At 48.1% G+C, this 13,745-nt stretch overlaps 1 protein-coding gene across 3 annotated transcripts in view; it reads right to left on the minus strand.

Annotated features, from left to right (window-relative positions):
• Window positions 1–12,874, minus strand: part of TUFT1 (tuftelin 1) — a 48,296-nt gene extending 35,422 nt beyond the window's left edge. Inside the window, exons 1-14 of one of the 3 annotated variants that reach the window (XM_077192050.1) lie at window positions 12,394–12,870; window positions 10,786–10,899; window positions 10,409–10,477; window positions 9,471–9,572; window positions 9,072–9,146; window positions 8,504–8,602; window positions 7,921–7,980; window positions 7,439–7,519; window positions 7,066–7,173; window positions 6,795–6,889; window positions 6,148–6,253; window positions 5,600–5,683; window positions 4,959–5,059; window positions 1,811–4,533 (exon numbers count right to left, since the gene is read on the minus strand). In XM_077192050.1, the coding sequence (XP_077048165.1) occupies window positions 4,479–4,533; window positions 4,959–5,059; window positions 5,600–5,683; window positions 6,148–6,253; window positions 6,795–6,889; window positions 7,066–7,173; window positions 7,439–7,519; window positions 7,921–7,980; window positions 8,504–8,602; window positions 9,072–9,146; window positions 9,471–9,572; window positions 10,409–10,477; window positions 10,786–10,899; window positions 12,394–12,435 (1,191 nt within the window). In that variant the 5' untranslated portion in view covers window positions 12,436–12,870 and the 3' untranslated portion in view covers window positions 1,811–4,478. Of the gene's footprint in view, window positions 1–1,810; window positions 4,534–4,958; window positions 5,060–5,599; window positions 5,684–6,147; window positions 6,254–6,794; window positions 6,890–7,065; window positions 7,174–7,438; window positions 7,520–7,920; window positions 7,981–8,503; window positions 8,603–9,071; window positions 9,147–9,470; window positions 9,573–10,408; window positions 10,478–10,785; window positions 10,900–12,393 lie in introns of all 3 variants that reach the window. The other 2 variants (XM_077192051.1, XM_077192052.1) reach the window with 2 other exon arrangements.
• Between the last annotated feature and the right edge of the window lie 871 nt (window positions 12,875–13,745).

Raw genomic sequence — 13,745 nt, forward strand, 5'->3', positions numbered from 1 at the left:
ATTTGTTATTAATTTATATTTTTCATTTTTCTATTTTTAAAGCTTTTTATTTTATTTTTTATTTAATTTTTATTTTTCATTTTTCTTTTTTTAAAGCTTTTTTTATTTAATTTTTATTTTTCATTTTTCAATTTTTAAAGCTTTTAATTTTTTTTAATTTGTTATTAATTTATATTTTTCATTTTTCTATTTTTAAAGCTTTTTATTTTATTTTTTAATTTTTTTTATTTAATTTTTATTTTTCATTTTTCTATTTTTAAAGATTTTTTTTAATTTTTATTTAATTTTTTTTCCTTTTTTCTATTTTTAAAGGGATTTTTATTTTAGTTTTTATTTAATTTTTATTTTTCATTTTTCTATTTTTAGAGCTGTATTTTTTTTTCATTTTTCTATTTTTAAAACTTTTTTTTTTAATTAATTTTTATTTTTCATTTTTCTATTTTTAAAGCTTTTTATTTTTTTTAATTTTTTTTTCCTTTTTTCTATTTTTAAAGCTTTTTAATTTTTTTAAATTTTTTTTTCCTTTTTTCTATTTTTAAAGCTTTTTATTTTATTTTTTTAATTTTCTTTTTTATTTAATTTTTTTTTTCATTTTCCTATTTTTAAAGCTTTTTTTTTTTTTTTTTTTGGTGCTGACCAGACCAACTCAGGCTGGTGATTGTGGTGGTGTTTCAGGGTCTTGCATTACGGCACTACCTTTTATGGAACTTTTACGGCACTTTACAGGTTTTGTTTTGTTTTTGATTTATTTTGAATTAATTTTGTTATTTTAATTTTATTTAATTTTTATTTTTAATTTTTCTCTTTTTAAAGCATTTTATTTTATTTTATTTGGTGCTGCCCAAACCTGCTGTAGTGCATTTTTATACTTTGTAATACTTTGAAGTAATTTTGTTTTGTATCCCCATATTTTTCCCAAATGGTTTATCCCAAACTGTACCCCCCTCCCTTTACCTGTGTTATCCCTCTCCCGGGATGAGATCATCCCCAAACCCCCACCCTGGCTCTCTGTCAATCACTCAGCCTCCCATCCCCTCCATCCAGAAGTTTCAGTCCAAGTGTCGAGTGATCAGCCAGAGGCTGGGAGTCAGCCCCCCAAGCCTTGCCCCATACGCTGTCCTGTATGTCTATCCCCCAGCATCCATCCCTTAGGATCACTTAATGGTTGGTAGGATGTTATCTGCTTTTGGTTTCCACCTCCCTTTAAATGTAACCTTGGCACATCTCCCAGGGCTCTTGGCAGGAGGCCCCGGAGGTGCAGGAGCTCCTTTGGGGCTCCTAATAAAACCTTGGAAGAACCCCTGCTAAGAGTCAGCGCTTTATCTTCTACCGCTGTCTCTGGTGTCTCTTCTGCTGCAAAGGCGACCAGCCCAGGTGCCCTCAGTACCCTCAGGGCACAGAGAGTGTCTGCCCCCAGCCCAGGTGCCCTCAGCACCCTCGGGGCACAGAGAGTGTCTCCCCCCAGCCCAGGTGCCCTCAGCATCCTCGGGGCACAGAGGGTGTCTCCCCCCAGCCCAGGTGCCCTCAGCACCCTCGGGGCACAGAGAGTGTCTCCCCCCAGCCCAGGTGCCCTCAGCACCCTCAGGGCACAGAGAGTGTCTCCCTGCCAGCCCAGGTGCCCTCAGTACCCTCGGGGCACACACAGAGAGTGTCTGCCCCCAGCCCAGGTGCCCTCAGTACCCTCGGGGCACAGAGAGTGTCTCCCCCCAGCCCAGGTGCCCTCAGTACCCTCGGGTGTCTCCCCGCTCTCGGCCGTGTCAGGGCTGCCGACTCGGGACCGGCCGAGGGTTACTGAGAGGCTCGCACAAACCCGCTCGGCCGCTGATTGTGGTGGTGTTTGAGGGTCCCCAGGACGAGGGAGGAGACGAGAATCTTGACTCCACCTTTCAGAAGGCTGAAATATTATTTTATTATCTCTATTATATTAAAAGAAAATGAGAAATTAGAACTACACTAAAACAGCAAGGAGACATCAGAAAGCTGGAAAGGAATTAATAATAAAAACCTGGGACTGCTCACAGCCCCGACACTGCTGGACCATGATTGGTCATCAGGTAGAAACAATGCACAGGAGACCAACCCAAGATGCCCCTGTTGCTAAACCATCTCCAGCCCACACTCCACAGACAGCAGATCGTTATTGGTTCCATTTCTGTTCTGAGGCTTCTCAGGAGAAAAATCCCAGCAAAAGGATTTTCATCAAACACGTCAGTGCCAGGTGATGGCACAGGCAGCATTGGCCGGCCGAGGTCACTGTGTCATCCCTGCCAGCCCAGGTGTCACAGCAAGGAGGAGAGAGTTCACCTTTAATGTGTGTGTGGTGTTGGATTGCTCTGTATTGCTCTGGATTGCTCACCCTGTGCTCAGCCTGCAATACAGAGCAATACAACACAACACACATATTAACACAAGATGATAACCTTTTTCTATTTTCATTACGTGTTGGTTTATTGTTACAGGAAACCCAAAACAACAAAAGCACACAGAAAATAACACTCATCTACCATTAACAACCCCTTCACATTAGACACAAACTCACCATCACTCTCATCACAATGCTAAATTACATCCCAGCAATCATTGCTCCTCGGGAACGTGGTTCCCGGGAGCCTCCAAAAAATCCTCCTGCCTGACGAAAACCCCGGTCCCTGGCCGGTCCGCGCCCAAACTTTGGTGATGAACATCGCCTCGCAGACCAACCAGGTCCGAGGAGAAAAAAAAACAGTCGGGGGGGGGAAAAAACCCCGGCTGGGGATTTGGATAAAAATGGGGTTAAAGGGTTAAAATTTGGGATGAAATGGGTTAAAATATGGTTTCAAAAGAGTAAAAATAGGGATTAAAAGGGGAAATTGGGGAAATATGTAGGGATAAAAATAGGGAGTAAAAGGAGTTAAAATAGGGATAAAAATGGGTTAAAAGTGGTTTAAAAAATGACCCAAAAATCACCTGAAAATCTGCCCAAAATCATCCCAGATCACCCCTAAAATCACCCTAAATCCCCTTAAAGGTCCTGGAATCCCTGGGGGGCCCAGGGGGACCCAAAAATCCCCAAAGAAATTCCCAAAATCACCCAATTCCTCCCTAAAATCACCCCCAAAATTCCCTCTTTTTCCTTTTTTTTTTCTTTTCTGTAACTTCCTCATTTTTCATCTCTCTCATTTTTCCTGTCTTTTTCCCTTTATTTTTCTCTTTTTCTCTTTCTCTCTCTCTTTCATTTTTCCCCTCTCTTTTTTTTTCTTCTGTATTTTTCTTTTTATTTTCATTTCTCTCTCCTTTTTTCATCTTTTCCTCTCTTGGTCATTTCCAGTAATCCTTTGACCATTCCCAGTTGTCCTGGGGGTCCCCTCTTGGTCATTCCTGAGGGTCTTGTGTGTCCCCAGGCCCCACTCCCCGTAAACCCATGGATCCTGGGGCTCCAGACCTTTTGAAGAGGAATTCTTGGGATCTGGAGGTGAATCCGAGACCCCTCAAATCCCACCCTGAGTGCCCCAGGTTTTGGGAACCCAGAAAACCCTAATCCCAATCCCAAAGTTACCCCATTCCTATGGAATCAGGACCCGCAAAAACCCCAAAAACCAAAAAGAAAAACCCTGGAAAAATCCCCAAATTCCCTACCTGAGCCCCACCCTGGTTTTGAAAACTGGGTGAAAACTGGGAAAATCCCAATCCCAAAGTTTCACCATTCCCATGGAATCAGGACCCGGGAAAACCAAAAAAGCCAAAAAACCCAGAAAAAAGCCCCCACCTTCCCCCCAAAGTGCCCAGTCTTTTCCAAGCAACCACAACTTCTGGGATTTAAAGCAGACAGAATTTTTTATCTTTAATACGAAAACCAGGAATTTAAAAATTCCAAGGGAATCCTGAGGGATCCTGGTTAGAGCCTCTGGGGTCAAACATGGGATTGGGGCAGTCCTGGGCCAAAATTCTCAAGAATTCCGGCCTGTGCCCATCCCCCACCTCACCCGGAGACTCCGATAATTTACAGAAATAAATACAGGGAATAAAATCCCAAAATTGCGGGAATTTCAACAATAATCATTTGGGGGGAAAGCATGGAATTTTGCGGGAAAAGCAGGGAATTACGTGGGAAAAACACAGGATTCAGCAGGAAAGACATGGAATTTTTAGGGTTGGGAGAGCATTTTCCAAGTCCAAGGGTGGTGTTGGAGGTTGACAATGTGGTGGCTCCAAGCTTTTTGGAATCTTCCTTCAGGAAAAAAGCAGAATCCAAGATTTTGATTTGGAAATTCCCCAAAAAAAGGTGAAATCCGGAATCCGGTTGGGAAAAACCTCTGGAATCCACACGGGAATGGCAAGAGCCGGAAAATCGCTGGGAAAAGGGGGAAAATTCCCGATTCCAACCTGGAATCGTGCGTGGCGCGATCCCAAACCTCTTCCCTCGGGAAGGGCTCTGAGTCCAGCTGGAAATTCCGGTCATTCCGAAGGGGAAGGATCCGGCTGGGCCCAGACCCCAAAATTCAGGTTTCCACCACTCGGATCAGGGGCAGTGGCTTCGGGCCTGGGAGGCGTTTGCTGGGAAAAGGGGAAAAAAAATAAAGGAATTTTCAGTAGGAAAAAACAGGGAAAAGGGTTTTGGGGAGATTGGGATTCCTAAAAATTCCTGTGGGAGGCATTTGGGATCTGCTGCAGACATGGAAAAAATTATGGGAGATTTCAATTATACCCAAATCTGGAAGAGCATCACAAAATTCCAAAAGTTGGTCCCTAAATCCCAAAGAGAATCCCCAAAATCCAGAAGAAAATCCCCAAATCCAGAAGAAAATCCCCAAAATCCAGACAGCACTTCCAAAACTGCAGCCCCAAATCCAAAAGTTCATTGCCTAATGCAAGGAGAATCCCCAAATCCAGAAGAGATCCTGGAGTTCCCAACCTGAATCCCACCATTCCCAACCCAGATCCCAGAATTCCTGACCCTGATCCCTGAATTCCCGCTGCACCTGCTGACGTATTCCGACTTGGAGCGCGCGCGGGCACTGCTCCCGCCCCGGCTCACTTGTTTCTCAATCAGGTGCTCAATCCGGTCATGCATCTCCAGATTCTGGGAAAAAAAAAAAAGAAAAAAATTGGGATCCGGAAAGGATTTTCCAACCCTGGAGAGCTGCCTTGGAATGGTCCGTCTGTGCCCGGAATGGGAATTTCTGGGATTTGGGGTAATTTGGAGAGTAGGAATGTGACTGGGGAGCTCCTGAGTTATTTGGGAAGGTTTGTCCCAGGAAAAATGAGGACTGGGGGAATTTTCCATCTCAAAATCCTCAATATCACTGTTGGATTGGGAATTTCCCAGGAATTTCCCAAATCCTGGCAGAAATGGTCAGACTCAGGTTGGGAATTTGGGGTTTTTTCCAGGTTTTTTTTTGGTCTTGTGGGACTTTCTAGATCTTGATTCCCTCCCATCCTTTTCCCCACCTTTTCCTCCCTTTTTCCTGCTTTTCTCACCTTTTTCCTGCTTTTCCCCCATTCCCAGTTCCCCAGACACCCCCACAAGGAGCCCAACCCCAATCCCGACATTCCCAACCCCGATCCCGACATTCCAAAAAGATCCAAGCTCGGATCCAGCCCCCAGAATTCCGGGCCCCACCTCTGCTTCCAGGTAGGAAACTCTTTCCTTCAGCTCCTGGATCGCCGTGTCCTTGGCCTGGATCACGCTCTTGGAATTCTGCAGCTGCAAGCCGGACATTTCCAAGGGATTGGCAATTTCCAGGTTTTTTTCCTGGATTTTTCCTGCTTTTTTCTTTTTCTTCCCTGTTTTTTCCCAGGATGATTTCCTGGTTTTTCCTGGATTTTCCCCAGATTTTTTAATGGATTTTGCCTGGATTTTTCCCTGGTTTCTCCTGAGTTTTTTCCCAGTTTTTCACAGATTTTCCCCCAGTTTTTCCCAGATTTTTTCATGTTTTTCCTGGGTTTTTTCACAGGTTTTTCACCCCTTTTTTTCTGGATTTTTCCCGAGATTTTTCCCAGGTTCTTTCCCAGGTTTTTTCCTAGGTTTTCCTATAATTTTCCTGGGTTTTCCCCTGGTTTTTCCTCCCTTTTCCCCATTTTCTCTGTGAATTTTTCCCCATTTTTTCCCCAGAGTTTCCCCCATTTTTTCCTTGGATTTTCCAAGGTTTTTCCCAGTTTTCCCATCACCTGCTCGATCATCTGGCGGACTTTGCGCTGCTGGCTCTTGAGCATGTCGTCCAGATGATGGATTTTCTCCCGGAGCCCCGCCACCTCCTTCTCCAGCTGGGATGAGCTGAGAAAATACCGGGAAAAATCTCCAGGAACACTCTCCAAAAAAACTAGGAACGCCCACATCAAAAGAAACCCAGAATTCCTCCTCCAAAAACAGCCTGGGAATGGTCACATCCAAAAAAAAATTGGGGGTGTTCAGCTAAAAAACTGAGACTGCTCACAGCAGAAAAACCTGGGAATGTTCATCCCAAAAAAAAAAAAAAAGGGAATGTTCACCTAAAATAAACTGGGAATGTTCACAGCCATAAAGCTCTGGAATTCCCACTAAAAAAAAAAAAGGGAATGTCCACCACAAAAAAGCCAGGAATGCTCACCCCCAAAAAATCCTGGGAATGCCTGTCCCAAAAAATGTGGGAATGCCCAGCCCAAAAGACCCTCGAATATCGGGAACAAGTCGGGACATCAGGAATTGGGCATTCCTCGGATTTTCTCAATCCCAGGATTCCCCCATTCCCACAATTCCCATTCCCAGATTCCCAGACTCCCGGAAGTCCCATTCCCAGCTTCCCACACTCCCAGAATTCCCATTCTTGAATTCCCACCGCTCCTGCTGCGCCGCTCTCTCCCCTTCCGCCTTCCGGAGCCGCTCCAGCTCTGCCTGTCCCGACTCCATCCGCGCCAGGAGATCCCGGTGATCCTGCGGATTGGGGAACGGGATATGGGATAATGGGATAACGGGAAACCAGGAATGGGTCAGGATATCAGGAATGGGGTGGGATATCGGGAATGGCCTCCGACTCATGCCAATCCCAAATCCACTCATCCAAGCGCTGGTTCCTGATCCCAAACCCCCCGATCCTGATCCCAAATCACCTTTTCCATGCCTGCTAGGAGCCTCTGGAGCTGCTCCACCTCTGTCTCCGCTCGGCTGCGGGCGGAATCTGCCCGCTCCACGTCCTCCTGGCACCGCAGCAGCGCCCTCTGCAATGGGAAATCCAGGAATTCCAGGAATTCTGGCTCTCCCGGGATCCCAGGACACATTCCAGGACTTTCCTTGGCAGGAGGATTTTCCTGGAGATCCCTCAAAAACCCCAAGGGGAATAGTTCCTCAAAAACCCCAGCATCTCCTCTAAAATTCCAGAATCTGGACAAAATTGCCCCTAAAATTCCAGAATTTGGGAAAAATTCTCCTCCAAGATTGCTGAATTTGGGTGATATTCCGGGTTTTTGGGAATTCCAGGCTCACCTCGAGGCCGCTCCGCTCCAGCTGGTGCCGCTTTTCCGCCTCCTGGAGCCTCCACAGGAGCCGTGGGGCCTCGGGGTCCTCCTGCGGGAACGGCCCCAAAAGGCCCCAGTGTCCCCCATACATCCCAAAACTCCCAAATTTTGTGTTTTCCAAGTGCTCAAAAATTCCCCAAATTTGGTGTTTCCAAGATGTCAAAAATTCCCACATTTTTGAGTTTTCCCAGAGGTCAAGAATCCCAAATTTTTAATTTTCCAAGAGCTCAAAAATTCACAAAATCTGAGATTTTTGGCTAAAAACCGAACCTCCCAAATCCCAATTAAAACTTGGAATTTCAGGACTCAAAGTTTGGTGGAAAACACCAAATATTCCCAAATTAACCCCAACTATTCCCCATTTTTGGGTGGAAAACGGGTTTCTTAAATGTTTTCACCCCGACCCAAATCCTGTCCTGGAAAATTCCAGAATTTTTTTCTGTTCCCTACCGGATTATCCTGGGAATTTCCCCGGCAGGAGCAGCTCTGGTTCCACTTCTCCAGCACCATCTGGAATCCAGGGAAAAAAGGGGGAAAATCGGGATTTATCCCAAATTTTTCTAATTCCCCAATTCCCTTTTCCCAAATTTCAATTGATGTATTCCCAATTTAAATCCATTTATTCCTAAATTTCTATGGATTTATCCCCATTTTTCCCCCTTTTTTTTATTTCCAGGACCTGCTCCTACTTCCCAATTTGGAGCAAAATTTGGGAATTTTGGCAAAATAGCAACTCCAAAATTCCAGGATCATCCCTGGGAGCTGTGAAATCCTCCAGAAAATCCCAAATTTCACATTTTTCACCCAAAAACGGTATTTTCCTGTTTTCCCTACTAAAAATTGGAAATTTTCCCTTTCACTGCCCCAAAAATGGGAATTCCTCCCTTTTTCCCTGAAAAAAATGGGAATTTCCACTTTTCCCACCGGAAAAATTTGGATTATCCCCTTTTTTCCACCCAAAATCCCTCTGGAATGGTTTCTCCAGGGGAAAATTCCACTTTTTTTTTTCTTTTGTAATTCCCTAATTTTTTACCTCAGAGCTCTCCTGGAATTCCCGGAATTCCAGAAATTCCGTCCGGGTCTGGAGTTTGGTGCTCAAATCTTCACGGAGTTTTTTGAGGGCACTCCCAGCCTGGGGAAAAAAAGGGAAAAGTTGGGGTTTTCTTGGGATGTGGGAATTTTCAGGGAATTGGGAGGGGGAAAAAAGGTTAAACAGTCCAAGTAAAAGTGGGGAAAAATCCAATGAAAGGAAAATAAATGAAAATAAAAATTGGAAATCTGGGGAACTTTTGGGGAATTTTGGGATAATTCAGGGAAAATTTGGGGGAATTTTGTGGGAATTTGGAGACATTTTTGCGGAATTTTGAGTGAATTTGGGTGGAATCTGTGGAACTTTCAGGGTAAATTTGGGGAAATTTTGAGGGGAATTTTTTGGGAGTTGTGGGGGGAATTTGGGCCGAGATTTGGAGAATTTTGGGAGGATTTTTTGGGAACTTCATGTAAACTCAGGGACTTTTGTGAGAAAATCAGGGAATTTTACACGAATTTGTGGGAATTTTGCAGGATTTTCAGGGAATTTCGTGGAATTCTGGGAATCTCACCTCCTGGATGTGCCGGACCTCGCTCTTGAGTTGTGTCACCGGCTCCTCGTGGTCGGCGCGAGCCTTGAGGTAAACCTGGAATGGAAACGGGAATGAAATGGGATTGGGAACGTCCCAAATCCCTCCGGGAATTCCAACGGATCCAGAGGGGTTGGGGCAAGGCTTCCCAAAATTTCCCGGAATTTTTTGTCTCTGAATTTTCCTGCTAAATTTTAATTTTCCAGGGTTTGTTTTGGGAGGGGTTTCCCCATCTGTGTTGTTCCCAAGGAGTGGAATTCCCTGAAATCCACAAGGAATTCCCAAAATTCCACCTGGAGTCCCTCAAATACACACTAAATCCCAAAAAAATCCACGTTTTATCCCTAAAATTCCACACGGAAATCCCAGGATTTGGGGCACCTTGATGATCTCCTCGTCGCCGTCCTTGGATTTGACGCACTCCGAGGCCAAGGAATTCCCGTCGGATCTCTTGGCCACCATGGCAAAGGCTCTGCCCACCGGCTGTGGGGGAAAACACGGCGATTTCAGGAAAAAATTCCCAGGAAATGCCCAGAATTGGGATCAGCCACCCTCAGGGTGGTGGCCGGGTGGGAATTGTCCCGAAAATCCCACATTTGGAGGGAAAATTCCAGGATTTTAATGGAAAAACCCAGGATTTTCAGCTGTTTCCTGCTGCGAATAAAGCTGGGAAAACCACGATCCGATTCTCTCTCCCAAAATGATCCCAAAAATCCTGGATTTTACCACAAAAGCCAAGACTTCCCCCAAAATCCTGAATTTTCATCTCCAAAATCCCAGAATTTTCCCAAAATTCCCATTTTCCTCTCTCAAATTCCTGGTTTTACCCCACAAAATCCCAAATTTCCCCCCAAGACCCCAAGTTTTCCCCAAAATTTCCAGATTTTCCCCCCAAATTCCCAGAAAAACCCCAAATTTCACTTTCTCCCCCCAAAGTCCTGAATTTCCTCCCAGAATTCCCCCCAAAATTCCCCTTTTTTCCCAAAAAAAATTCCCATACCTCCAAAAATCCCTATTTCCTCCCAAAACCCACAGTTTTCCCCAAAATTCCTGGAATTTCCCCCCAAAATTCCCATAAAAATCCCAGATTTCCCATTCCCCCCCAATCCGAATTTTCACCACTATTCCCCAAAAACTTCCCAGAATGATGCCAAAACCCACATTGCTCCTCCCCAAAATTCGCCTTTCCCCCCCGCAAACACCCAAATTTTCCCCCAAACTCTCAAATTTCCACCCCAAATTCTCATTTTTCCCTGAATTTCCCAGAATTTCCCCCTGAAATTCCCAAATTCCCCCCCCCGTTCCCGCTTTTTCCGCACCTTCTGTTTGGGCCGGGGCTCCCCGGGGGGGTCTCGGGGCAGGCGCAGCCTCAGCACCGGCCCGGCCTCCTAAGGGTTAAACCCAGTTTAAAATCGGGGCTAAAAATCAGTGTTTTGGGCAAATGAATAGCTCAGGATAAATTGGGAAGAAATCCAGCAAAAATCCGGTAAAAATTTGGGATGAATCCAGAAAGAATCTGGGATAAACTGGGAAGAAATCCAGGATAAAATTGGGACAAATCTGGGAAAAATCTGGGAAAAATCCCACCCTTCCTGGATTTCTCTGCTGGGATCGGGAATGAGAAAGGGAAGGAAAAGAGACACTAGATCCGGATTTTTTTGTGGGGGGGGAATTTTCCAAAAATTCCAGGACTCACCTCCGGGTTCCAGGCAGATTTGGGGCCCCCTCCAGAATCTTCCAGGGATCCGGGGGAGTTTTCAAGGCTGGGAAATTCTGGGAATTCCGTGGGGCGCCTCATGCTCAGCTCCTGCTGGGAAAAGCCTGCCCTGAACTGGAAAATTCCCAAAATGCCCAAATTTTCATTCCCAGGGAGTTTTCCAGCCCAACCCCAGGGGGACTTTTTGGGGGAATTCACTGGGAATGGGAATTTTGGGAATCACAAAACTCCTGGGATGGGGAATCCCAAAATCCCAACCCCATCCCAGAATTCCCAAGGTAAGTTTTCCCATTTTTCCAATGTTTTTTCCATCATTCCAAAGGATTTTTTGGGAAAAGCTTGGAAGGATGGGGAGGGAACTCCAAAAATCCTGGAATGAGGAATCCCAAAAAAACCCCGGGAATTTGGGAATTCCCAGCGATCCCAAACTGCTCCTTAAAAGGCTGGGAATGAGGAATTTCCCTCTGGAAAACTGGGAAAAGCAGCCTGGTATCCCGGGGAAAATCCCAGAGTTCCCCAAATCCATTAAAAAAACTGGGATCGTTGGGATTTGAGACACAAAATTCCCAAATTCCCTGGGATTTGGGGCGGGGTTGGATTTTTGGGAATGCACCAGCCCCGCCCCAAGGCCCGGCTGGGAAAAGCGGGAAAAAAACCCGGGAAAAAAAAAATGGGAAAACGCCTCAAATCCCAGCTGGAAAATTCCAGGATGCCCCCGCCCCCTGGGGTTCGGAATTCCCAAAACAATCGTGATTTCGGGAGAGGATTTTGGGGAGAGATTCCCGGGAATTCCATTGGAAAACGGAGCCGGGAAGATCCCGAAAATGGATGGTTTTGAGGTTGGAACGCGGGAAAAAGGGATTTGGGATCGCCCAAAAAATCATCCCGGAAATTCCCGGAATGACAAAAAGGAGGAACCGGGGAATTTTGGGGACGGGTCCCGGGGATTTTAGGGAAAGGATCCCGAGGGAATTATGGGAAGGACTTGGGAATTTTGGGAGGGGTCCCGGAAATTCCAAGGGGGTTTGGGATCCCCCAAAAGTCGTTCCAGTAGGGGGAAAAAAATCCCAGGAATTCCGAGAATTCCGGGAATGAGGACAACGAGGGACCCAGGAATTTTGGGGAGGTGTCCTGGGGATTTTAGAGAAGGGATTCGAGAATTTTGGGAAGGATTTGGGAATTTTGGGAATGAGGTCCCAGGAATACCAAAGGGATTTGGGAACCCCCAAACTCCTCCCAGGAGGGCGGGAAGAGCCCGAGAGTTCCGGGAGTGGGGAAAAGAGAGGCCCGGCAATTTTGGGAAGGGGATCCAGGAATTTCGGGAAAGGGTCCCGAAGTTTTTAGGGAAGAGATCCAGGAATTTTGGGAAGAGTCTGGGAATTTGGAGCGGGATCCTGGGAACGCCAAAGGGATCCCAAAACGGAGGAAAAAAATCCCGGGAGTTCCGGGAAGAGCCAAAGGAAAGGAATTTTCCCGTGGATTTTTGCGGAAGATCCAGGAACTTTTTGGGAATGCCGCAGGAATTTGGGGGGGGGGGGTTCGGGGCAGGATTTCGGAATGCGGGGAAGGGTCCCGGGGGGTCCTTACCGGGGATTCCGGGAGCGCGGCCCAGCCCGGGAGTCCGTTCATGGCCCCGCCGCCACTTCCGCCTCACCTGAGCCAGGTGGCCACGCCCACGGCGGCCACGCCCCCCGGGGTTTGGCTGTTGTTCGCGGTGTTTGGCCACCCCCCCACCCCCGGGTCCTGCCCATGTTTGGGCATGGCTAAATTTGGTAATGAGGCAATGTGGGCACGCCCACAACGCGGAGGCCACGCCCACAAGGGGGAGGTTGGGATAATTGGGAAAAAATGGGGAGAATTGGGAAAAAAGAGGGGAAAAGCTGCTGGGAGAGTTGGGATAGAATTGAGGGAAAATCGGGATAAAAGTTGGCAAAAAATGGGGGAAACTGCGATAAAACTGGGGGGAAACTGGGGCAAAGCTTTGCCAAGCCGTGCCCAAGGTGACCCGAGCCGTGCCGGGCTGTGCCAGTGTCACACCCGGGTGTGCCCAAGCCGTGCCAACGTCACACCCGCGTGTCCCCAGCGGCGCCAAAGCCCCGCCCTGGCCGTGTCCTGCCAAGGCCGGAGCCGTGGCAAGCCTGGCCCGGGCGTGTCCCCAAAGCCGTGCCAGGCGCTGTCCCCACCCCCCGGTGCCACCGCGGTGTCCTCCGGGCGTGTCCCCAGCTGGGGACACCTTGGGGACATCCCCGGGGACAACCCCGGCAACGGTGGCACAGCGGAATCCGAGGCAATCCCGGGGAATTTCAGGCAATTCCAGAAAACCGCGGAGATCGGGAATTCCCGGGAAATTTCAGGGATTGGGAATTCCGGCCGCGCTGTCCCCGGGATGTCCTCAAGGCTCGGGGGAAACTGAGGCACGGAGGGGTGGGGACAGCGCGGGACCGGTCGGGCCGGTCCGGGGGCACCTCCGAGGGCACCGGGCACGGCCCTTCCGGGGTGGGGACACCGGGGGACAGCAGGGGGACAGCGGTGGCACCTGCAGGGGCTGGCACGGCCCTCCCCGCGTGGTGGCCACAGGGGATACCAGAGGTGGCACCTGCAGGGGACACGAGGGGACACAGGGGGACAGAGGTGGCAGCGGTGGCACCTCCCTGGGCGGTGACCACACGGTGACCGCAGGGGACAGGAGTGGCACCTGCTGGGGACACGCCGGTGCCACCCGCGTGGGCACGGCCCTTCCGGGGTGGGACAGCGGTGGCACCTGGGGGGACAGCGGGCGGGGCCCTTCCGGGGCGGTGGCCGCGCAGCGACCGCAGGGGACGCGGCCGGAGGTGGCCGCAGGGGACAGCGGTGGCTCCAGGGGACATCCCGGTGTCACCTGTGCGGGCGCGGGGCGGGCCCCGGGCACGGCCCTGCGGGGGTGGTGGCACAGGGACACC

The sequence above is a fragment of the Agelaius phoeniceus genome, chromosome 31 (genome assembly GCF_051311805.1).
Source record: "Agelaius phoeniceus isolate bAgePho1 chromosome 31, bAgePho1.hap1, whole genome shotgun sequence".
NCBI classification, from domain to species: domain Eukaryota; kingdom Metazoa; phylum Chordata; class Aves; order Passeriformes; family Icteridae; genus Agelaius; species Agelaius phoeniceus.